At 35.2% G+C, this 23,799-nt stretch overlaps 1 protein-coding gene across 5 annotated transcripts in view; it reads left to right on the top strand.

Moving 5' to 3' along the window:
• Nucleotides 1-23,799, top strand: part of RFX3 (regulatory factor X3) — a 297,517-nt gene that overhangs the window by 116,351 nt on the left and 157,367 nt on the right. For all 5 annotated transcript variants that reach the window (XM_068552215.1, XM_068552212.1, XM_068552213.1 and 2 more), the window contains one exon: nt 15,767-15,891. In XM_068552215.1, the coding sequence (XP_068408316.1) occupies nt 15,775-15,891 (117 nt within the window). In that variant the 5' untranslated portion in view covers nt 15,767-15,774. The remainder of the gene's footprint in view (nt 1-15,766; nt 15,892-23,799) is intronic.

Here is a 23,799-nt window from a genome sequence, read left to right as displayed (position 1 = left end):
GTGGTCTTATTATAAAGTGGTTCTACTGTAGTCTGGAAAGTACAAACCAGGAGTATTCAGCACTGGTGATCTAATTTCACTGTAAGCTTTGTTTTGAGATACCAAATACTTTGGACATGTGGCTTATCTGTAAGTACTGAAAAATAGTTTAACTGTTATTTTTGATGTCTATAATGATTGAAATGATGTGACTGTAAGATCAAGCCTCTGGAAAATGTCAAAATTAGTTGTTATGATGTACAAGGACAATTTCAAAAAAAAATGATTGACATAATTAAGCTACATTGCTGACTCAGCTTTAGAGCAATTGGGAGGCGTTATTGTGTGGCTACTATTTAACTATGGGCCTAACTAGGTCCTTATACTTGGGAAAGTAGAGCAGGATGGGTAAAAGGGAAAGAGGTAAGGGAGAAAAGACAAGGAGAAAGGGACATGGGGAGAGAGAGGGAAAGGAAAAGAAAGGGTGAGGAAGAATGATTGTTTCATTAGCCTACATTAAAAAAATTCTACTGTTGTCTTAATGAAAAAAAATATATCATTCACTGTTGAGTAAACCTTGTAAGGAAAGAGAATGGAGTTTTCATTGTAAATAACCTTTCAGTTGCACTGAGAAAAAAACCATCCTTGTAAATCTGGTTTGTTTGAAAAATGACTCCACAGAACCATGAGAAGTAATCAGCCCATATTTGTATATGGTTTTGAATATAATATGTACATATTAGCTTACTATTTTGGTACAACAAGAAAATCATTTATATTACCTTCATAAGAAAGGTGACATAAAAAATGCAGTTTTTGAGCAGGTTATATTGGGAGGTGTTTGCTTTCACCCAGCTTTAATGTCCTTCGATATTGCAGAAGTACTACTGTGTAAGTTAGTTGTGGACAATTTATGAGGTCATAAAAACCCAACAGTATGTATCAAAATGTACTTTACTCAGTATGTGAGTAAAGAAGTCAAGTAATATGGTTGGTTTTGGAGTTACATTTGTACAAAACAATTTTTAAATTTTTTTAAAAGAAAACATGAACATGATATGTAAAGACGTAATTGCAAAACATTTTAACATGAATAAATAGTACAAGTTGTGGAAAGCTTGTAAACCTGCCATCTAAAACTGATTACCCTTATGAGCATTTCTTGCTGTTTGACAGTGGAAAGTGCACCTTGTAGAAGCTGTTATACAAGCCATTACATTTAAAAGGTTTCCATCTCACACCCCAAAATTACACTTATTTGCTGCAAGTGAAAATTCAGAATTTGTTCCGTGTTTATTTTGATGGCAATTACCATGGTGTTGAATTTTGTTTCTCCCCCTTCTTCCTGGAAAACTAGAAATTAGCCTTTTTTGGTTTCCTTATTTCAGTGTAAACGCAGTTAGTCAGTTTGTGTATTGTAGGTTACATACAGAGATATTGTAATAATAAAATTCAGAGCCTAAAACACTCAGATACTCCATGTAATAATAAAATAGTTGAGCCTAGGTCACCAACCATTTTAGTTGGTATCTCCATACACACACGAAATTTGCCTTACTTGAAATCTTGTTAAATATCCTGAAAGAGTACCTTAATCATTTATGTGAGAAAGAAACTTGAAAATGTCTGAGACCCTCTTATTTTTGGGTTTCATTCTCCATGTTACGAGTATTTCTTTCATTGTGTGATAAGCAGTTTGAGCTTTTGGCAGGCCTTCCTACTTCTTTTTGAGTGCCTTCCTTCTTTCTTCTCTTATACACCATAGTCTGTTACAAAGAGCTATTAACTGGGAATTGGGAATTCTGAGTTCTAATGCCAACTCTGATACTAATGGATCCATTTGATTTATTGGTCTCAGATTCGCTGTGAAATGGGGACCTGAACTAGATCTCCTGGATACTTTTTAAGTTTAAATGCTGTGCTTTGAGAAGTAGGGCATTTATCTGAAAACCTATTACACCCCCTTCCCCAATTTTTTTTACTGAGTGATCATTTACTGAATAGATATTTCTCCTAAAAGCAGTTTGCTGAAACATAAATTCACTGAGTGGCAATTTTGTTAAATTTACCAAGTACTCTGATTTATTAGTTGCCTAAGAACTAGTTTTCCAAATTAATCAACTGCCTAAAATATGTTTCTATTAACTACATATAACATTTATCACAAATCACACTGCATTAGTCACAAAATCTTTTGAAATTTTTGGTGGGAAGTATTAATTAGTTTTAATTTGGTTTTAATTTTTCCACAGCAATTTCACCACAGACATTTTGCAACAGAAATATTTATCAGTACAGCCCAGCTGAGTGCCAAATTTGTCATTGATATTTTATATACGGAATTCTTTACAGTTGCTTAAACGTGAAGCTATATATTTATTTAGTTGTAGTGGTTAACAAATGTGTGAATTAAGAGAAGTGTAGAATGCATTTAATGGGTGAAAAATGTGTTAAAAGAAATAAACCTTCCCTGTTCTCATTTATAAACTCCATGACATTCAAGACATGCACAGCCCTTTAATTAAAAATAAATGCTCATTCTCAAAAGTCATTGGCCCAGAAAATGGTGAAATTCCAGAATATAGTTATGGGTAGGCTATAGTGTGCTGGCTTGTAGCAAAATTTCAGATAAATTTAAACTTTGAACTCATCAATGTAAGTGTCAAAGAAATCTTCAAAGGCCCTTTAAAACTTTTATTCAATACAAATTATGTCCACAAGATAAATGGTTAAAAGAAACAAATTTTGAATGAATTGGTCAATTTGTCAAATCAGCCATTAGGCAAAATGATTCTTAGCAAGTTGATTTTTGGAAAAGTGAACTTAGTGTTATCATACCCCCATCACCATCTCTACCAGGGATGGGGGACAGGGAAACTGTTATGGAAGAGTACTACTGCCTTTAGAAGTAGAGTGTTTTTTCCTCAGCCATGCCCTATAGCCAAAGTTGGAACTATTTGGAAGGTCTTCTGCCTCTGTGTGTATATGCATGTGTGTAATGTACTTACTATGTGTTTAGCATAACTTTTGATGCTAAATATCCATATTGTGTGTGTGTGTGTGTGTGTGAGCACGCGCACGCGTGTGCCATGGCCACCACAACACAGGCTTTCTGAGACATTGAAGAAGTACAATAAAATGTCTGGGTGAGAACTGAGAAATTTTTAGTTTTCTCTGCTCTTATGATGACCATAGCAAAATAAGTCCCATATGAATATTTGACTGAAGTAACAAAACAAATAGATCAATGTATATGATGAATCACTTGGTGTATGCCAAGGAAAGGTGGTCCTGTGCTCAAGCAGGAATAGAGATGTTAGCTGGACTAGAGGACTATTCTAGAACATTGGTATGGCGCTTAGTATTTCTGAACACTGCCTTTGGCCTGTAACCTTCCTTAAAACTCTGTTTGCTTTCCAGTTACTACCCTTGATTGCAGTGCCATTAGGTAGTAGCGTTAAATATATTTTTCTTGGACTTGCTGAAGGTCATTTGTGAATGCAAAGATCAGGGAACAACAACTCCTGGCACTTGTGCCAAAGACCTTTCGGTTTCACCAAAAGTCAATTTTTTTGTGAATTAACTAGTTGAGACAGTCCCTTCTTTTGGCATCTAAGAAGGTGCAGCCAGTCATTCTTACTAATTTAGAAGTGGAATTGATGGTGGGCACCTGAGAGCTCAACCCTTAAGATTTTAGAATAAAAGATACTGTACTTTTTTTGAACATTTTCTGAGCCCTGATTCAAATTCCAACAAGCCTATTTGTGTTAATGCCTCAGCAGAAGTGATATAGAACGCACGACTCAGCATTTTTATTAGTGTTTGCTGAGATCTACAAAATAGAATAGACAGCCATCTTGTCAGGTACTCAGCATTGCTGGAAATGAAATTAATATTTTTTGGAGGATAACATATGGAACATTAGTAACTGGGTTAAAAAATTACAGCATGTCCAATTTCTATATTGTAGAACATTAAAAATATGGAAAAGACTGCTATTTAGACAGGACTACATAGTAGTTGGTCTGTAGAACATTTAAATTATCATTATTATAAGCCTAATACAGCATATTGCTAGGTTAAAAAAAGAAAGAAAAAAAAAAAACAATTTTTGCTACCGGAACCTAATAGATGGTGTGGTATATTCAAGTCCTCACTCTGCCCATTTTTAGCTATGTGACCTTGGGGCTCATAGAGTTATTTAAGCTTTGGGCCTAAGTTTTATCATCCAAAAAAGTGGGATAATAATAGTACCTACCTCACAGGATTTCTGGTTAGATTAAATAAAGCATGTAAAATCCTTACATAAATGTGTTAACTAATTTTAACTAGAGGATTCTTGAAATACCCTTTTTTGTGAAGAGTTTCAATAACTGTTAAGAGAACATAGAAGAATGTCAGTTGAATGTTGCCAAGCTCAAATAAATTTCAAGTTGTTAATTAATGATGAAGTTAGAACAATTACTATTAGGCTAATTACTTATTCTTAGCATTTCAGCTATGAAAATTAAAGATCTCTGAGAGCTTCTGTCTCATAAAAACAAAGGAAGCATACCAGGCTACTTTTTCTAAGATGACATGATTAGAGCATTGGATCTGAATCCACAATTCAGTGAATCAGGTGTACTTATTAAAATAGTAAATGATGTGTCAGGAGGTTCAGAGCAATAGCTGAAGACTTAATTTGCTCATTTGAGTTTATTTAATCCTTATCTTGTTTCTTTATTAAAAAAATTATACACAAAATCTGTTAAGGCTTACAAATATTAGAATATGAGGGTTGTTATAAAATTTTGCCATAATGGGAATTGAAAGTGAAGTCACATTAGAAAATTAAGAGAAAACATTCTTAATGAATAAATTGATTGGAACTGGCTCTAGTAGAAAACTCTATTTTTACACAATTTTTAAGTGTTAAATGCATCTGATATAGCATACTTTAATAGTAATGTTTCAGCAGGGTCTTAAACTCATCCTCTTTGTAGACTCATCCGTTCATTCAACAAATTGAAGATCCTCTGTGTGTTAGGCACTGTTGCATATTTGTAGGTGAAAAAGATAAGCGTAGTCCATGTGCTCAGGGTGTTTATAATCTAGTTGGAGAGACAGTTACACTACAATATGACAATTGCTGCTGGCTGAGTAAAAATAAGATGCTGTAGGAACACTCAGACAAACACCAGACCCAGACTTATTTAGAAGCAGGCGGGGCAGCGAGAGGGAAGAGTGGTGGTGGTTTGGGAGACTATCTGGGGGAAGTGGAATTTATCCTGAGATCTGAAAGATGAAGCGGAGAAAAGGTGGGAAGGAAAAATTGTTTGAGTCAGCGGGAACTTCTTGTTTCTCATCCATTAAAGTGGGATTGGGGAACTTCCCCTTCTAGGTTTGGGGAACTGAGAGTAGTTCCATATGGCTGGATTGTATATAGTACTCTTTGGAAAAAGGTAGGCAGGAGCTGTATTCTAAAGAGCCTTAAAAGCCCTGTTGAGGGCTTTGCAGTTTATCCTGAGGACACTGGGAACCTGTTGTAGGGAGTGGCCTCAACTCTGTGGAGCCAGAGAGATGAAGATATGTGAATAGATTTTTAGAGAGATTAGGAAGCAGAAGCATTGGCCTCAGTGATTGATTAGATTTGGGAATTGAGAGGAGAAAGTTTGGTGATAAAAGAAATGACAGGACAGTTACTTTTAATGTATTTTAAGGGATAAAGGAGAGTTCTCCCCTCTCTTTTAGCCCCCTTGGAAGACCATCAAAGGTTAGGAGGGGGAGGGAGTGTGGAAATAAAACTTATTATGTGAAATTTCACACTTACATAAAACATTACATAATGACAATAGCTTTTAATAATAAAGAACTTATAGGTGATTTTAAGCATATTAATAACCCTAGCTAAGGGGTATTAACCATAGATTTATGAGATAGCCTAAGATAACCCACTTTAGAAGGAACTATTGTTTTTGGAGCCAAGAAAACGCTTTAGAGTGAGTTGGAAGGACAGCCATGTTCAGAGTGCATCACCAATTCCATAAAAGAAGCTCCGAAGGAAGTGTTTTTAGTTCAGTGTAATTATTTCAAGTTTTACTGATTTTTAGAGAGAAATAAATTTTCTGTTAAGTTTGAGAATGCAGAGTTAGCTAGAATCTTCAATCTGTTTTAATTTTCATCTTTTAGCCAAACTTTTTTTCCAAGTGTGTACATATACATTTTATAATGAAAGTCAGTGTAAAAATTTCACTTGATTAATAGCATTATGTTTTAGAGCAATTATTTCCAGAATTTATGTATGTGTGAATATATAGATTTTTTTTTCAAGTCCACCCACGCCCATGTTCACTACATTTGCCAAAAAAATGGAAGTAATGAGAATTCAGTTCTTTAAGATACTGTACATTTAAAGTGGGGTATATTATTTCCATTATTAGCAATGTTATTATACAGTATTATTTTCCCCTTTTAGATGTGTTGATCTCTTTGAGCCTGTCATTGGAATAGTTAGGAACTGCAAAAGGCTCTATTCTTTACTCTTATAAAAGGAAAAAGAAATAAGAGAGAAAAAAACAGAAAAATTTTTTGCGTGGGGAAGAGAATCCAAGAAGAAAGTTGTTATTGGAGCCTTTTTTGGTGTGAAGAAAATTAAGAATTCCTGTTTTACTTCACTCCCTGTAAAATCCAAAGAAAATCCTGTTTGGAAACAACATTACCTGCTTGTTTTCTTTTGTGGCTCTTTAAGTAATGCTGCCTTTTAAGCCAATCTTTGCCCTCTCTTTGCAAAAAATAGTATGGATACTTCCATGTGTGTGGCTAAGACCCCACTAGTAAGTGTAGAGGAAAAAAGATAAAACTTGTGTGTAAAGTTTAGGGTATGTAGAAAGAATAAACAGATGTCACTAGGGCTCATTTAAAAAGGGGGTACCTGTTTCCTTGGTGGGACTAAACACTTAGATTCACCACCTATATCCTCTTCCAGTTTGAGATCCATGGAAGAGGCGCCACTGCTCTTATGAGTTTGAATACAAGGGAGCAGAATTGAAATTCATGTCTTTATTCTAGATTGGACAATAGATTCTGGCGAGTGTTGTAAGGAAAGGATCATATTTGACATTTGGGAATGTGTATTACTGTAGATTTCCTTCTTTCAGCAGAAAATGACACAGATCATGGAACTAGCAATGAATGGATCTGTAGATATAATCTCCAGATAAATTTTTAAAATAGAAACATTGAAAATGTTGTGTTTTAGAGCCCTTTGAGAGTTTTGAGCCACTCAGTGGAAAGGGAGACAGAACTCTTACCCAGCTACTGAACAGATCAAATACTATACAGGTATTTTGGGGATTAAAAGGGCTGTTTTACAGAATCTAAGACTGACTTTTTGGGATGGCTACAGGGTGAGATGGGTCTCTGGAGCTCATGTTGCTTTTGACCAGCAAGCCCAAGGTTAGCTTGAGGCCACGCAAAGTTATGATCATTGGTTTGGGAAGGCCCATATTTCAGGAGTCCTTAGGAGTTACACTGATGTTACTGTATACCCTTAAGAATTTTACCAAATCATGCAATTTTATATCTGTGAATAAAATTACACTGTAGGCTGCATATTATTTGGCAACCTGCTTTTTATGCTTACAATATTATGAACATCTTTCCATGCTGACTTTTATAGATCTGTATAGTATTCCGCTATAGGGGTATAGAATTTATTAGGGATAATTACAGGGATATAGCCCAATTACAGACATTTCAGTTGCTTATTATGGGCTGTCATAAGTAATACTTGAGTGAACATCTTTGTGTTTATGTATAATATTATGTATAGATAGTAACCTAAATGGACCCTCATTTGACTGATTTTTTTTAAGACAAATTTAAATTCTTGAAAGTAAATGAATCTCATATTATTTCCTCTTCCTTCCATAAAATATTCTGTGAACACAAGGTTAGTGCAGATATCTTTTAACCCATGATATGCTTTTCTATATCATAAGCATTATAGCTTTGATGTCATCATAATGATCACATACTAGGTACAGTACCTAGTATTTGCCGTTCACGTGATATTTGTGTCTATTTGTTCAAATTTAGAATTCTTTCTTAGTACCCAAAGTCTCTATAGACTGCTCTATTTCTTTTAAAGTTGATTTCACTAAAATAGCCTCACTGCTGTTGCTGTTTGTGTAGCCGACTAGGATCCAGTGTCAGGGTGCCGTTATTGGAGTGAGACAGACCTGGGCTTGAATCCTGGCTTTATTTCTTAATAGTTCTATGATCCTGGGCAAGTTACTTAATCTCTAAACCTTACTTTTCTCTGCTATAAAATGGGAATATCTACTTCGTGGTTGAAATTAGGGTTAAATGTATGCAAAGATGTAAAGCATCTATCACATAGTAAATGCTCAGTATATGGTAGCTATTCTTATTACTATAATGAAATGATTGATTTATGATAAAATGCTCTTTGTTCATCATTTTTCAGTTCTAAGTGCTATTATCATTAAATACTCCATCTCATAGGTTCTAGTCACTGTCAGGATTGGATTGACCAATAGTAAGAAACACTTATAGGTTTGCCTCATAGATTTCGTAAGAATCTTTCTGTATGTTACATCATTTTGTTCTCAGACTCTTCTTCCAGTAAGCAAAATGTAGGATACTCAGAAATTTTTGTTTGTTGGTTTTCTTTTTCTTTTCTTTTAGCTTTTATGTGAGCACTCCCAGTTTTTAGCTTATGTCATCTAGGTGAGACCAATTTGTCTATTAATTCATGAATGTGAGTGAGAGAAAATGCCAGGATGGCATCAGCAATAGACTGGACAAGCACCTGGTTCTCTTTTCCCCAGAATTACTTCTCTGCCTGATAACAGCTTCTCTTGATAACTGGAAACAATTAACACATAACAAAATTCTTACATCATTTCAGCAGTGTGGCTTCAGTAATATGTTAATAGATTGTTTTATTTTTTAATTAATTCATTAAGATAAAAACTGTTAAAGTAATTTGATTTGTCTTCTCCAAAGAAACAGTTTTTCATTATCTATTCTGAGTCAAAGGAAGAATTAGTTAAGAAAAAACCTTTGTTTGAAAAGTGAAAAAAGTTACCCAGGCAACCTGTATATGTTACTAGTGTGCTGATTAATCATCGCCAACATTAATCTCTGTCATCAGTTATCACAGGAAGATGACTGCCGAACAGTCTACACTATTATCATTCCATCATTTTTCTACGGATCAATTTAGTATAAAAGATTAATTGTACATAGTCAGGAGGATTACAACATCAGACCTAAATAAAGAAGCAGAGCTTTTATAATATAGAAAATCATGAATTTTCCTTTTACATCTCTTCAGTTACCTGATATATTGATTTGATAAAGCCCTGTGTTTTACAATGAATACACTTTTCACAGAGGTATATTTTAAGTAAAAAAGGCTGACTATAGTTTATAGCTTAACCAGTTTCTTTCATTTGTACTCGGTGAAGTGGAAAAAAAGCAAAGTCATAGAGTTTTACATTTGTAGGTAAATTAATCAGCTCAATATATTTTTGTCAATTTCAAAAAAAAAAACTTATCACATTATTTTTAACCATATATATATAAATTCTAATATGCCCCATTATTTTACATTATATTGTTGACTTTGAAGATACTTAATATTCTTAATTTTTTTCTAAAGAATTAGAATAATCTTTATATTTTCATCATCTACTCCAGGATAGTCAGAAGTGTATACATTTCATACTGATTTTATGTTCAGGAAAGTACATATCAGCTATTTTTTTCCAAAAACCATGACTTCTTTTAGTTGTCTAATTTTAATAAATAGAGGTTTCAATTGCTGTGAGTATTATATATGCTAGTATTTATTTTCTAACATTTATTCAAGAATGCTGATGCTTAATCAGAGTATTAGTAATAAAATCTTATGCTATAAAACTTCTATTATGATTTGGGATCTTTCTCTGTGAAAGCACACTGATGTTAAACTCCTTGTTGTGCATTTTAAAAGTAGTAATTTTAGATTATGACAATTTTTTTCTGTAAATAACATTCCTCTGCTCTTACATTGAGCCAGGTTTCTAAGTAAATAATTTATTCTTTAATGTCACATTTTAGGTGTGATTTATTTTCACTATACAAATAAGTGACTATCATAATAATACTGGTTGATTTGGTTCAAATAGGAATTGGAATTACCATCTTTTGTTTTTCTGTACTAAGGAAAAAGGAAGGAAGTTCTCTGTTGTACTTGAAAATTAAATTACAGGTTTTTATTTTCTATACTGGATTAAAACCTGTTACATTCCTCAGTGTAAAAAAACAATATAGTCAGTCAGTGGAGTGGAACCAAACTTTGCAGACTTTGCTTTTTTTTGGAAAGCAAATTATTTCAGGAAGAAAAACCCCAATAAAAATTAGATGATACTACCTATTTTTAAGCGAGCCCAGTTATATAGTTCTGTTTGATAAGTAATTGATTAGGTCAGACTATTTAAGCATTTAATCTGGCATGTACATTGTGTGTGATGAAAGGAATCCAGCTGTGAATTTGAGTGTATTAAATAATCTTCAGGAAGTTTCACAAAGAACATTTGAATGCCTTGAAACTTGCAATAATGCATGTTTGTTCCAAACACATTTGCTTTGCCTAGGTTTTGCCCATCAGGTTGAAGAAACGGTAATCTTTTTGCATTCAGCAGCTGGGTTTTTGCAATATTCTTTTCCTTCTTCTAGGGGTTAATTAGCCTTCTTTCAAAATGTGGCCTATTTAGCTGTAGATTCGCATGATTCAGCCAGAGCTGGCTATACAAAGCAGAACCGTTAACAGGCGGGTGTGTCCAACTGCTTAATTAGCCAGAATAAAAAGGTCCTTTGTCAAACAAGCATCTGTTGCTCTTGACACACCTGACAGCCACATTAGGCAAGGATGACTAGACTGAAATCGTGCATGTCTCTCCTTCAAGAATATACAACTCATTTACATATAGGCTGCATCATGGACAAACTGCAGGGGTTTATTTAGCTTATCAAAATGGATTAATGTGACTGCATTTGTGGCTGATAAACAAATATCACTTGAAAGGAGGCTGTGAAGGAACTAAACTAACCAAATTACTCCCAAACATAAACAAAGCACCAGAAACCACTGCTAGATGAATGGGAACACCTCACATGTACACACAAACCTTTATACTGGATCTAAAACAAAACCTACAAATGAAGCATGCTAAGACACTGCCCTCATGTGATGATCCCTGCTTTGAAGAAATTTTGGAAAGCTACCAGAATACTCTAAATGTGTCAGTGGGTTTAAATGATCTGTTTAGGAAAATTTGGCAGGAAAGTTACACTCCTCAACATGCTTTAACATTCAAATTGATCTGCTATTAAATCAGGTCTTTGGAATTAATCAGTTAAAATGCCTCTGGAAAAAATACTTACTAGTTGGGTTTTATTATGGCCTCAGTAGAAAGAGAGAGAATACTTGCTAATTTCAATGTCAGAGAGAGAAGAGATGTCTCACTTGTTATTCGAAGTGTAGATCAAATAGGATAGATTGAGAATCCCAAAGATTTGCTGTTCAGACCAACAATCTCTAGCTTTCCATTTGGAAGCCTTTCATCATGATTTTGCAAAGTAATATACATAGTGGTAACATCATGGGCTTTAGAGTCAGGCAAACCTGGATTTGAATTTAGGCTCTTACTCTTACCATCTGTGTGGCTTTTAGCAAGTTATTTAATCCGTTTGTGCTTCAGTTTCCTCATTCGTTAAGTGGAAATAACAACATTTCCATTATGGGGTTTTTTTGAGGATTAAATGAAAAGATGTATTTCAAGCACTTTGCATATTGTGTGGCACCTGGAAAAGACTTGTTAAATGAGAGACCTAATTATGGTTATGACTTTTTTTTTTTGTTATGACTTTTCAGCCAGTCTCTGGCAGGGATGTGATTGAGATCCTCTCAAGGCCTGAGGCCTCGGCAAAGAGAGCCTCTTCTTCAAACTTGAGGAAGACAATGAAATCAGAGGAGAATGAAGTTGTGTCTATTAAGAAAAGATGGAGACCAAACTGAGAGGCTATGTTCTTATCCCAATTGGCATGACCCTGTAATCCAGGGGCCAAGGAGACTGGATGATGAGCAGTAACTTGGAAGTAAACAGAAGTTGTTCTGGGACAGTTATTGGTTGTTCTGGATTAGGCTTTCTGTGCTGGTTTTGATGTGGTATGTACATAGAGCCAGAGGTTGGATGGAAAGTTCTCTGCGACTCTCTAAGTTATATAAGCCATCATTTTCTATCCATCTGCTTTTCCCCACTCTATTCTGTAAAGGTTGCTCATATTAAATAGTTGGGATCTTTTTCCTTCTTTCTCATTCTAAAAGTTCACCAGTTTGCTTCTCTTTACTCCCTTCACTTCTGTCTATTCCGTGTCTCTGATGAAATTCAAGACTTCCAACTTCGTCTGGTAGTTTAGTGCATGCGCTGTAGTGTTATGTCCAAACCCTCTTTTCCCACTTTCCTACTTCCCACAGTTTGACCTTGGTTAAGTGACTTAACATCTCTGGGCCTCAGTTGACTCAGTCTGTAAAATGAGGAAGATCTTAGTTCCAATCATCTAGTTACACATTTCTATTAGTAAAGTCATCAAAGCTTAGGTATTTCTCTTATGCCTCAAATGCCTATAAAGGCCAAGCCAGTGAATATGTATTGCCATATAAATAATTTGCATATAAAACACATAATATGGGCTCACCTTTTCTAGATTTTCAGGTTTTTCAAGAGAATCTGGAAATTTGGTTTTTAACACAAAATTTTCTGATTTTTAAAGGTTGACAATTAAGAATTTTAATTTCTAGTTACTCTGTGCCAAAGCCTATCGATGGAGTCTAATATGGTCCATAGGAAGCCAGTTTCCAAATCTATGCCTTTTATCTTCAGATAAGCCCTCTCAGGTGATTTATTGAGGAATTGCTTTAAAAGTACATTTAATTTTTTAGACATTCATTATGTATATTCTTATGTGTATCTGGTCTAAAACAGTGGATGTCATATTATGGGTCATATACCAAAAAGGTGTGTAGGCTGGTCCGCAGTACAGACCCCTGGACACACGAGAGAGCCTCGATAAAGTTCCCAGCCAACACTGGGATAAACAGGAGGGTGTTTTAGTTTGAGTGACTTAACTGTAAGAATCTCATCCGCCCCTTGACTGAACAGCTTAAACAAGAACCCATAATTGGCAACTCTGTGTTCCTCATTTGTGTACTAAACTGACAAAGGCCTGTCTTGGAGTTGGGAAGAGAAGCTAAGAAAAACTCACTGAAGATGATATCTAAAATCTGGTTCGGTCCTCATTCCCTGCAGAAAGGCATCACCTCACTCTCTCTAATAGCCCTCTGCTGTAGCACAAATGGCATCAATTGTCTATAAGTATAACATGTAACGAATCGAAGGACACTGGCATTTGCTTTCTTTTGGGGGAGGGTATTTTTTTTCCCTCTACAATGGAATAAAGAAGAAAAGGCACAGATAGGGTTCCTAATGCGTGTATCCCCTCTCCCAATTTCGAGAACTATTAGTCCTCCAGTAATCTTAATTAGGCAAGAGTTTTATGTAGTGAATACTGTCATTTTCAAACATTTTCAGGCATATCCGTGGTCTTAATACTAGTACAAAGGGCTGTGTGTGTGTGTGTGTGTGTGTGTGTCTTTGGAGATCAGTGCTACGTTTTTTATTAGCCACCATCTTGAGAGATTTCACATAAAAATCTTCTTTTGGAAAATTGGAAAAACTGGCAACTACAGTTTAGCCTTCCCATAAATTCACAATTTCCTTGAGCTAAACATTAGCTGGCCCAAATAAATGGGGTGGTAGCCACAGTCTCCATCACTTTCCTTCTGGTTTTTTTTTTTTTTTTTTAATTTATTTATTTATTTATTTATTTTTGGGTGTGTTGGGTCTTTGTTTCTGTGCGAGGGCTTTCTCTAGTTGCGGCAAGTGGGGGGCCACTCTTCATCGCAGTGCGCGGGCCTCTCACTATCGCGGCCTCTCTTGTTGCGGAGCACAGGCTCCAGACGCGCAGGCTCAGCAGTTGTGGCTCACGGGCCTAGTTGCTCCGCGGCATGTGGGATCTTCCCAGACCAGGGCTCGAACCCGTGTCCCCTGCATTGGCAGGCAGATTCTCAACCACTGCGCCACCAGGGAAACCCCTTCTTCTGTTTTTTAAGCCCCTAGCTACCTTCACTCTTTGTGCCTGAGGTTCCTCATCTGTAAATGTAGATTATAATCATACAAACCACATTGGGTTGTTACATGGAGTGATTTATTTATGAATTAACACGTAAAGCACTTAGAAGAGGACATAGCATGTGTTAAATACTCTTATCGATGTTAGCTTACTGCTGTATCTTTTGTATGCTCTAAGTTTTATTGTGTTGCTTTAGGGGTTTGACTAACAAAGGAATAAGAATAGTCAATCACGTAAAGTGATACCAATGTCAAGGTCTAGAAAGTAAAGAAAGCATAGAGTCGAAGTGAAAAGGCCTAGTCCTTTCTCTAGTCCTGTCACCTTGAGCGAGTCTCTTAACCTCTCTGGGCTTTAGTTTTCTCATTTATGAAATAAGTATAGATTAGATATCTTCAGAGGTCTGTTTCTAAAATTGAATGAGATGATAGAAAAGGTTTGGGGAAAAAATTGGAAGAGGTCATGCTGTGACAAAAGATGTTGAGAGGGGTTAATTTTCTACTTGAAAGACCTGAATACTCGTTCAGAATTTTCTTAGGGAAAATTAACGTTCACCATACTGTTCACAGATTTAAACCATGATACAGTATTTTTCTTAGGCTACCAATTAAATATTGTTTTTCCCCCCAGGATCCCTGCTCAATAGCAAAGAAATTAACATTTATTATATTGACTGCATAAGTAACAAAAGGGAATATCAAGGTCTAAGAAACCATACTTGTTAGAGTGCACACTGTAAAATTTAATCCTGTGTTAGTAGGACAGGCACATGAGAACTGAAAAATGTGCCATGTTGAACTGTGAATGAGAGAAGGTAAAATTTCATGTCTTTGTTTACAAATCTCACTTATATAATAGTGATCCTTCTTACCTTTCAAAATATTAAACATTATTGCTCTTTGGCTGTCTTTGTGTAAGAGTATAATTAAACTTTAATTTTAGTACCATATCATCTCACAGCCAAGAAAATTAGTGAGCTTGATCCTTTGGCTAAATTTAGGGTATATCAGTTGGTTTTTGGATATACATTAATTTTTAAAAATCAGTGAATAGTAAGTTTGAAAGTTGGAAAGGACCTTAGAAACAATTTATTCTAAATTGTACACTTCTAGTGACGTCCTGGAGTTTATAAAAGTGTCTAGAAAGTACAGTTTACGACGTATTTGCATCCAGTTAGGATTTGTGTTCTGAGAATTGTGTCTTGACATAATTTATAATATGACTAGTTTATATTGTGCTTGAAACAATTTATAACAGATGAGGCCTAAGGAAGGTAGATTTCAATGAAGTTCAACCTTTATAGCCTCAAAATAAGAGGTACTAATGGAGATTTTTAAAATGTAGATTAGTAATTTTCTATATTTATTTTAAAAGTGGTCAACATGACTATAAACGTGCATGGAATATCATGAGTATGTTGGGTGGAGTAAGAGGTATTCTGGGAGTAGAAAGTTAGTCTCAGTATAGGATATTAAGAACAAATGTAATGCAGCTAGTCATATAAGGAGAGCATTTTAAACTTTCTTTCTATTTTAATAAATTTCAGAGACCATCATGCAGACATCAGAGACCGGGTCGGACACAGGTTCGACAGTGACTTTACAGACATCTGTGGCTAGTCAAGCAGCAGTGCCTACACAGGTGGTACAGCAAGTACCAGTACAACAACAGGTAAGGAGCTGCTGTTCCCAGAGAAGATGCTGTGCCTTTCCTTGTGCTGCCTCTCCAACATAGCTGTGTCTAAAAAATGATTTGGATAATACTTTCTGGCACAATGGATGCCAAAATAGGCCTCGTTCGATTCTTAGATTAAGTCAGCAAATGTTTCTTGAGCATTTCCTGGATGTGCCACGTTCTTTCTGTGCTAGGCTGTAGGGATAAAAAGATAAATACTCAAACTATAATCCTTCTTCCAAAAGAGCCTCTTAAGTCCTAAAGAGAGCATTTGTTTCTAACTTGGCCACCCTAACTGGGTTTTCTTCTCCTCTTCTTCCCTCCTTATTCTTTATCACATCTTCCTATTTCTTTCATATTGAAATGTCAGCAATCATATTTTTATATAATTGGCTCACAGTAGTACTTAATAAAGGAGAGGATGTGTGTACCTTACAGGCAGGGATTTTGCCTTTGTGATATTTTGGAAAGTGCTTGGGCGTTATGGTGACTGATAAATAGTGTTTAATGAAAATTAAATTATCTTAAAGGTCTGAAAATCTGACTCATCCCATTTAAAAAACTGAGAATGAATTCATCATCACATGTTTACTACAGGGCTTATTCATACTTGGGACGCTTAGCTTGTTTTGGAAAGATACTGACAAAATAGTGCTATTTTGTACCAGTTAATAGTCCTGCTTTGGATTGTGAACACATTGGCCTGTCATTTCTTCTAAAGAGTGGTGAGAAAATATGCGGGGAGGATCACGTCATAAAGCATTATCTTGAGACTTGAGATTTACCTGTAATTTCTCAGTATCAGAGAAAATGTTGCTTTTACAGTTTAGCAAATGTTGCTTTTACAATTATAAATAAGTCATTAGGGAGAGGGAATAACTTTTCCTAAATTATAGACAGAGGGACTCAAGGTTATATTCTTAGGAGATAGAAGTGGGATGGGCAGGGAGAGTGCTAGAATCATGGAGAAGGGTCTTTGACTCTCAGGGTAAATAAAGACATCTGAAATAATTATTTCTTTTATAATTAAATATTGAGGCACACTCTTCTTTCTGTTCTCTACAACACACTGGTATTACTGATCACCAATTTCATCACCAATTTCAAGACTGAACATTATTCAGAAAAGGGTAGTTTATGGCATATCATCCAAAGAGCAAGTAGAGAACTACTGGGACAGTGTTATATATAATTTTAAAAAGATAACTCAACAATCGAACAATATTAAGCACATATTGAACAGTTACGCTCACTCTGGTTTGTTTTTTGTCTCATTTGTGGAAGAAGAATGGCCTTGAGAGTGCCTGTCTCTAACAGTAGTGCAGTGGAGATCCTGTTCCTGTCTCCAGAAAGTGCCCCCTTGAGACCTTAAAATGTCTGTGTTAAGTGTATCTGGCCCTCTCTCATGGACTCTGTGTCTTTTGTTACTCCCTCCTTCCTTTCCTTTCCCTTTCTTCCTTTTTGCCTTCCTTCCTTCTTTTCTTTTTAAAAAGCATTTTCTTTTTATTGAATTTATATGTCATTAGATGTCTACTACAGGTCTTATATAGTGTATATAGTAGTGTAAAGAGTCACATAGTTCAGCAAGTTCGTTATTTAAAAAAAAAAAAGTAGTCCTCATCCTCTCTCTACTCCTCAGAGGCAACTAATTTTGCCTCTGTTTACCTATTATTTTGATATTTACCTCTATGTCTTCACAAACGGTGTTTATTTTCTTTTTTTAAAAAATTTTTATTGGAGTACAGTTGATTTACAATGTTGTGTTAGTTTCAGGTGTACAGCACAGTGAATCAGTTATGCATGTATCCACTCTTTTTTTTTTTTTTTTTTTTTAGATTCTTTTCCCATATAGGCCATTACAGAGTATTGAGTAGAGTTCCCTGTGCTATACAGCAGGTTCTTATTAGTCATATATTTTATATATAGTAGTATTTTCTTGATTTTTTTAGTTTTAAGCATTTTCTTACCACACTCCTCTTTCTAGCTCTTAATATGTGCATACGTGTGCACGCATGCACGCACAAACACAGACTTTTTCCATCCCATATGCTTTGATATACTAGGTTGAACTATATGCATTTTTTTTCCCTTTGCCATCATTCTGGGATTTCCCTCTTCTCTCCTATGTTGGCTTTCCTGTTTCTCAGATCAGTGTCTTAAACTCTTTCTTGATTTGCTCAAGCACAACTTGCAGTAACTTCCTAAGAATTGGTAGATTTTGAGCTCTTGTGCGTCTGAGAGGGAATTTATTCTACTACCTTCACAGTTGTTTGGTAGTTGGATGGGTACAGAGTTTGGGGTTGGATATCATTTTCTTCAGAATTTTGAAGGAATTGCTCCATTGTCTTCCAGTTTGCAGAATTGCTATGGAAAAGTCAAACACTGTTCTGATTTCTGATCCTTTGTATGTGATCTATGTGATTATTTTTTCCTCTCATGTTTTAAATCCCAGTTTCTTGAAATTTCATGTTGATGCAGACCTATTTTCATACATTGTGCTAGAACCTTGATGGGCCTTTTCAATCTGGACATTCATGTTCTCCAGTACTGGGAAATTTTATTCAATTTTTTCATTTATGATAATCTCCCTTCTTTTTTCTCCTTTTTCACTTTTTGGACTTTTTGGTTCTACTTTCAGTTTCATCTTCCAGCCCATCTATTACTTTTAATTTCTGCTATCATAGTTTTAATTTCCAAGAGCTTTTAAAAAATTCCTTTTATGTTCCTTTTTATAACATCATGTTTTATTTCCTGATTATAATATCTTTTTTCTCTCTCTCAAGATAATAATTTTTTAAGTTGTTGGAATTTTCTTCTCTTTATATAGTCTCTTTCTTTCAAGCTATTTTTCTTTTTTCTTTTTTTGGTCTGTCTTTCATATTAGAAGCTTTTCTCAGATGTCTGATAATCTTTGGGTGTTTATTCATATTTAAAAATGTGGCGATAAAAGGCTGATTTGAATGCATAAGCGAGTTTTGTTGACTTCAATATAGGATCATCTGACTGGGCTTTTTAACTGGGGACCTTCTGATGTTCAGTATTTTTGTTTTTCCTCTTGGGCTGGTCATATTTTTAAAGAAGACTTCTCCAGCTTCCTGCCTGGTGGGTGAATGCTTAGTTGCCTGGGAAGCTGAGTGTGGGAAGATAGTTGAGTATTTCTTGCACTAATTCACTGAATCCTTCTCCTTTTCAATATGGTATCACTCACACTTGATGTTCCTCAGTGCAGAGATTAAACCAAAGAATAAACCTTCAAATTTTCACCGTAGTTAGGAAAGGCCAGTCACCTCATTGCACAGAGTTGGTAGAGGAGATCTGATTGCTTCTTAAATAGAATCACTTTTTATATTAAATATATATAAAACCAAAAAAACTAAGTTCCTATTAGAAGTGGAAAATCAGTATCACCAGCCATAGACAGAAAATTACACGTACACACTGTGTGTATACACACTGTGTTCATGTCCTTGTAAAAAATAATCTCATGTACACACATAACACACTTCGGAAAACTTTGTGGTATGCCACATGGCTCGTTCCCAACAGGCATATTTTTCAGTCCCGCAAGTTAGCTCTTTCCTCTAGGACGTTCAAGGCAGTCGACGACTTGGTCCCCTTTCACCAAGCAAAGAAGTTGAGAACTTTCGTTTTCTTTTTGTCAACTAAGTGTTTTATTTCACAGAGTGGATTAGTGTGATATATGCCTGGAAATGCCTGTTATGTTGTCCTTCCAGGCTTATCTTACTTGGAAGGATTTTTTCTCTTCTGTCATTTTCTTCCTTCCTAGCTTCCTTCCTCCATTTCTCCCTTCCTTTCTTCCCTCCTTCCTTCCTCCCCTCCCTTTTCCTCTCCTCTTCTCCCTCTCCTCCCCTCCCCTCCCTTCCCCTCTCCTTTCCTCTCCTCTAGAATGGTGACATATTTGAAGATTTCTAACAGTGTCCCTGTGGATATAGATTGTCTGTAACTGATAAGATAGGTGCTATAGTAACTTCTTATTGCTCTAACATACCTATAATCTTTGTATTGTTAATATGCTGATGTCATCTTGAGTTTTCAGACTTTGGTAGGATGCCTTTAAAATCTTGCAGCTCTTGTCACTGACCCATAATAGATATTGAAATCATGGCATTGACATCAAAGATAGTTACTTCTATTGATTCAACTTTTCATTGTGTCCTTGCTCTGACCATTTTGATGTAAAAAGAACGCCTATAGCTAAATTTTTAAATTTTGAGACATGTAATATTGTATGTATTGGCATGTTGAGAAACCAGAAAATTTTAAGATCGTAATATATATTTTTATTTCTTCAAAGCCCTAAGCGTTCTAATTTCACTATTTCACTATGTAATAAGTACCAAAAAAAAATGTTGTTTCTAAAATTATTTCTGTGGTTTTTCATTTATTCTGTATGATCTCAAGAATCAATTTGTCACCTTTCCTTGAACAATCTGATTCAGGAATGGAGAATTCCGAGCAAAGATCGCAAGATCTTATTATATAATTCTTTATCAAATTTCCTGTCTTTTGCAATTTTTCATTATTTCACAAAACACCATAGAGTCTCAGCTTACAAATACAGACATAGTTGCCCAATTCAGTAAAATCTATAAAAATATTCAGGTTCAGTATATTGATTAGAAACTAAAAAATTAATATTATTTATTCTTATCATATTTGTAAAAAGGCTTTTTGAACTGACGGGTCTCTATCGAACATGACTACAAAAAAATGTGCTGTTCTCCCTTCCCCTCCCCCTTCCTGGAGTGATTTGTTAGAGTTTTTGTAGATAATTCTTCAAGTTGGTCATTTTATGCCTAAATCTGAGAGGCCTTCTAACCCTGCTTGCCCTAGAACTGAATTTAAAAATCCAGGATAGGGGAAAAGGAAAATGTATTCCTACTATTCCATTCTCCTCCATAGCCAGCCAGTTTAGATTCTTTTCAAGGTAGAACCTAGTCAAAAGTCAGAACTTTTATTCCTGTTCTAATCTTGGGATCCAGGTATTTCACAAATGCTGCTGACATCGAGGATAATTCCTAAACCATCCTAAATCTTGAATCAGGGATCCAAGAATATTTTCTCCCATTCAAGCTTCCCAAGTTTTAACTCGTCTCCCAACTATATTTCTTCCTGTCTTTACTGTCTCTGTCTGTCTTCCCTTTTCCTTAGAAAGGGACATACATCTTTTCTCTCACAGTGGGCAAGTGTTTTGTCTCTATATTGCTCCTTCTAAACATAACATCCCAGGTACAATTGAGCTCTGGGGTTGAGGGGCTTCTATTTGAGTTCAAAGACATACATTTTTTTTTTTTTCAAAGATGCTGTCAACTTTGTTCAAATTCTTTTTTTATCAGAGAATGTGGGTCTTGACCTTTTTCTGCCCAGGGACAGTTTGTTTCTTGTGGGTCTTTGGTATGTAACTGTGACACTGAAACTTCTTTTTATGTGATAAAAGCTCATTTCAAGATTATATTCAGATAAGGATATATATATTCTTACAAAGAGATATTTTAAAAAATACATGTATAAATAAATCACCGATTTAGGCACTGACTCTTTGTTGATAATTTGAGTTATCAGAATGAATGTAATAGCTATGTGGCTATATTGTTTCTTTTTGGTTAGTATCAATATATTACATATTTAGCATTTCTACATAAGTTATGGTACATCCTGGAGAGTAAGTGTATTATCCCTGTGGTCAAAAAGATAAATGACATTTTGTGTGGGAAACAGATCCAACCGGAACTGTCAATTAGGTTTTAGGCAAAGGGCAATCTTCAAGAAGGGTAAGTTTTAAATGAATCTTCTCCAATAGATCTATTTATTATGGATATCTTTAAAATGATGCCTCAACCTTTAGGAGATGGATTTTAGGAATTGAAATTAGATATGAATGCTCCTGACTTCCCCACATTAGGCCATAGCTTAAACAGTGGGTTATTTTTGTCCTCACTTCTGTTTGCCATATTCCTGTGTGTAGTAAATCATCACAACCAGAAGGAAGCTGTGATAATTAGCAATATACCCATGAGAAAGTTCTTCTGGTGGAAGCAATAAATAGTGATTAAGGGGAAGAAATGATTGCCTATAGAATGTTAAATCCATAACAGAATGTTCTATTGGATCAAAACTTGATCAGTAGTATTTTAAATGGGACCCTGTGCTAGGCTGGAGAGCTAAGCCTGAGGTAGTGCACTCCATCGTTCTTGTCTTTATCTTTCCTCTGCTCAGGGTCCAGAGGTTTGCTTCTTGTGCATCCTAGCTTCAATGGACATGAATAGAATTCTTTTCATTTCAGACCATTATCTGATATAATCAACAGAAACAGAGACATTTTTCTCTGGTTTGCTCTTATTCAGGACTAGATTCTCATTGGCTTAGTTCCCTAAGGGAACGGTGTTTTCATAATTAAGACTGTGGCAGACAGCCTAAAAGATGGGGTTATATTTTTAAATGAATTCCAGTTGAATGTCTTTTGTGAAAATAATTTTTTTAAAAGACAATAATTTTAGTTCTTGAAGAACATATTTATTTTTGGAATCAGAACTGCTAATTTTTAGTGTCCAATATAAAAAAGTAAGGTGTTTTGAAGGAACATGCTGATTTACAATTGAAATAAATTTTACTGTGCCAATCTAATATGAAGGCTCTTTAGTTGACCATCTGTATATTTTTAAAAATAAGAACTACTGTTTAAATAGTTGGGTAGTAATAGTCTTTGATTCTCTTTTAAGTGATTTTTAAAATATTTTCTCAACTAGAGTTAAAAAATTATGATCAGTTCTGGATACTATATTTTAAGAGGAATATGCCAGGCACTGTGTTAAATACTGGGGTTTCAAAGGTAATTCAGTTTGGTACCCGACTGTAGAAAACCAACTTTTGATGGAGATAGACTTGTTATAGAATTAGATACAAAGTTCCTTAGGCGTAAAGATGGAAATTGTTCTTGGGAATGAGAGTCAGTGATGTCTTCACCAAGAATGTGACCTTTGAGCTGTGTGCTGAAGGAAAAGTTGGAGTTCACAAGAAAAGCAAACTGGAAAAGGGCATTTCTTGTAGAGAGAAGCATGGAAGAGCTCAAGTGAAATCAAGGAGTTGTGTAAGGAGGTGAGGGGCTAGGAATTGAGGGCTGCGGAACAATGCTGCATAAGAACCTCTTGTGGGAGGTTGAGTCTGATGACCTATTTATGGTGTCTTTACGTGTAACCCCTCCCTAGTATTTTCCCACTTCAGTTGACATATTTCTTTATATATTCCCTCACTGCTGATTTTCTTGAAAGAGACATCTGCAGTTATCTAACCACCTCTTAATCCTATGAAATTTGGGTGCCACCCATACAACTATGGATACTGTGCACTTTGGACAGAGCCAAATCCAGTAATTTTCTCTAGGGTGTTTCTGGATTTTCCTTTGACATTTGATACTGTTGACTATCACATATTTCTTTTTTTGCATGGATTTTGGTTTTCCCCTTTTATTTCTTTGAGGGCTATTTCATCAAGTAAATCAGGTTTTGTAGAGCTTAAGAGAGTGAGATTCATACTTAGAAGGGATGGATTTAAATCCTGGCTCTAGCTCTTTCTAGTTATATGACTTTGGACAAATAAAATTAAGTTTCTGAGACTCAATATCCTAATGTATAAAATAAGAATAATAATGTCTAGCTTATACTTAAAGTATTAAATAACATTTATTAAATAATTTAGAATAGTACCTGATATATAATAAACCTTTAATAAATTTTCTATTTTACTATTATTATTTTCATTGTTGTTATCATTATCAGTAGTACTGGTAATGTTATCTGACTCCTCTAATGGAAAATTGGAGTGGGGGGATTTGACCTCCTTTTCTATAAGAGTTGGTCTTTGGCCCTCTCTCTTTGCCCTCACTGT

This window comes from Eschrichtius robustus, chromosome 10 (assembly GCF_028021215.1).
Source record: "Eschrichtius robustus isolate mEscRob2 chromosome 10, mEscRob2.pri, whole genome shotgun sequence".
Lineage (NCBI taxonomy): Eukaryota > Metazoa > Chordata > Mammalia > Artiodactyla > Eschrichtiidae > Eschrichtius > Eschrichtius robustus.
Note: the sequence above shows the minus strand (reverse complement) of the source record. Positions and strands in the feature narration are given on the sequence as shown.